Raw genomic sequence first — 543 nt, forward strand, 5'->3', positions numbered from 1 at the left:
CGGCCCGGCGGAGCGGGCGGGGAGCGGGCCCGCCGGCCGCACTCACTTTCTGTATCCGCTTCAGCGCCATGGGGAGCGGCGGCCGGGGCGCGGCTGGCTGCAGACGCGGCGGGTCCGGGACCGGGCCGGGGTCCGCTCCGCTCCGCTCCGGCTCCTTGTCTCTTTGTTTCCGCTTTGAGTCTCAGCCCGAGCCCCGCCCGCTGCAGCCTGGGGGATGTAGTCCCGGCGGCGTGGCCACGGCGCCCCCTGCCGCCCGCCCGACGCCACCGTCCCCGCGCGTTCGGGCCCGGCCCTGGCCCCAAGGACGAGCCGCCCGGATGTCACTGCCGAAGGGACTGCGCGGAGCCCGCGTGCGGCCCGCGCTGGGGGCGGCGGCCGCCTTGGAAGACAACGGGGAGGCAGACAAACACCCCTCGCCCCAGGGAGCAAGCAAGTGGAGCACGTCCCCGACCCCCAGTCAGAGGAGCGTGTTTGACACCACGGAGAAGCTGCCAGTGCTGCATTCGGAGCTCTACCAAATCCTGCCTTCCCTGGTGTGACATC

General features: G+C 73.3%; 1 protein-coding gene across 1 annotated transcript in view; it reads right to left on the bottom strand.

Annotated features, from left to right (window-relative positions):
* Positions 1-157, bottom strand: part of UBE2D1 (ubiquitin conjugating enzyme E2 D1) — a 33,181-nt gene extending 33,024 nt beyond the window's left edge. Inside the window, exon 1 of the mRNA XM_019538582.1 lies at positions 47-157. Coding sequence (XP_019394127.1) covers positions 47-70 — 24 coding nt within the window. The 5' untranslated portion in view covers positions 71-157. The remainder of the gene's footprint in view (positions 1-46) is intronic.
* Positions 158-543: the final 386 nt, after the last annotated feature.

This window comes from Crocodylus porosus, unplaced genomic scaffold, assembly GCF_001723895.1.
Source record: "Crocodylus porosus isolate Cpor-Errol unplaced genomic scaffold, CroPor_comp1, whole genome shotgun sequence".
Lineage (NCBI taxonomy): Eukaryota > Metazoa > Chordata > Crocodylia > Crocodylidae > Crocodylus > Crocodylus porosus.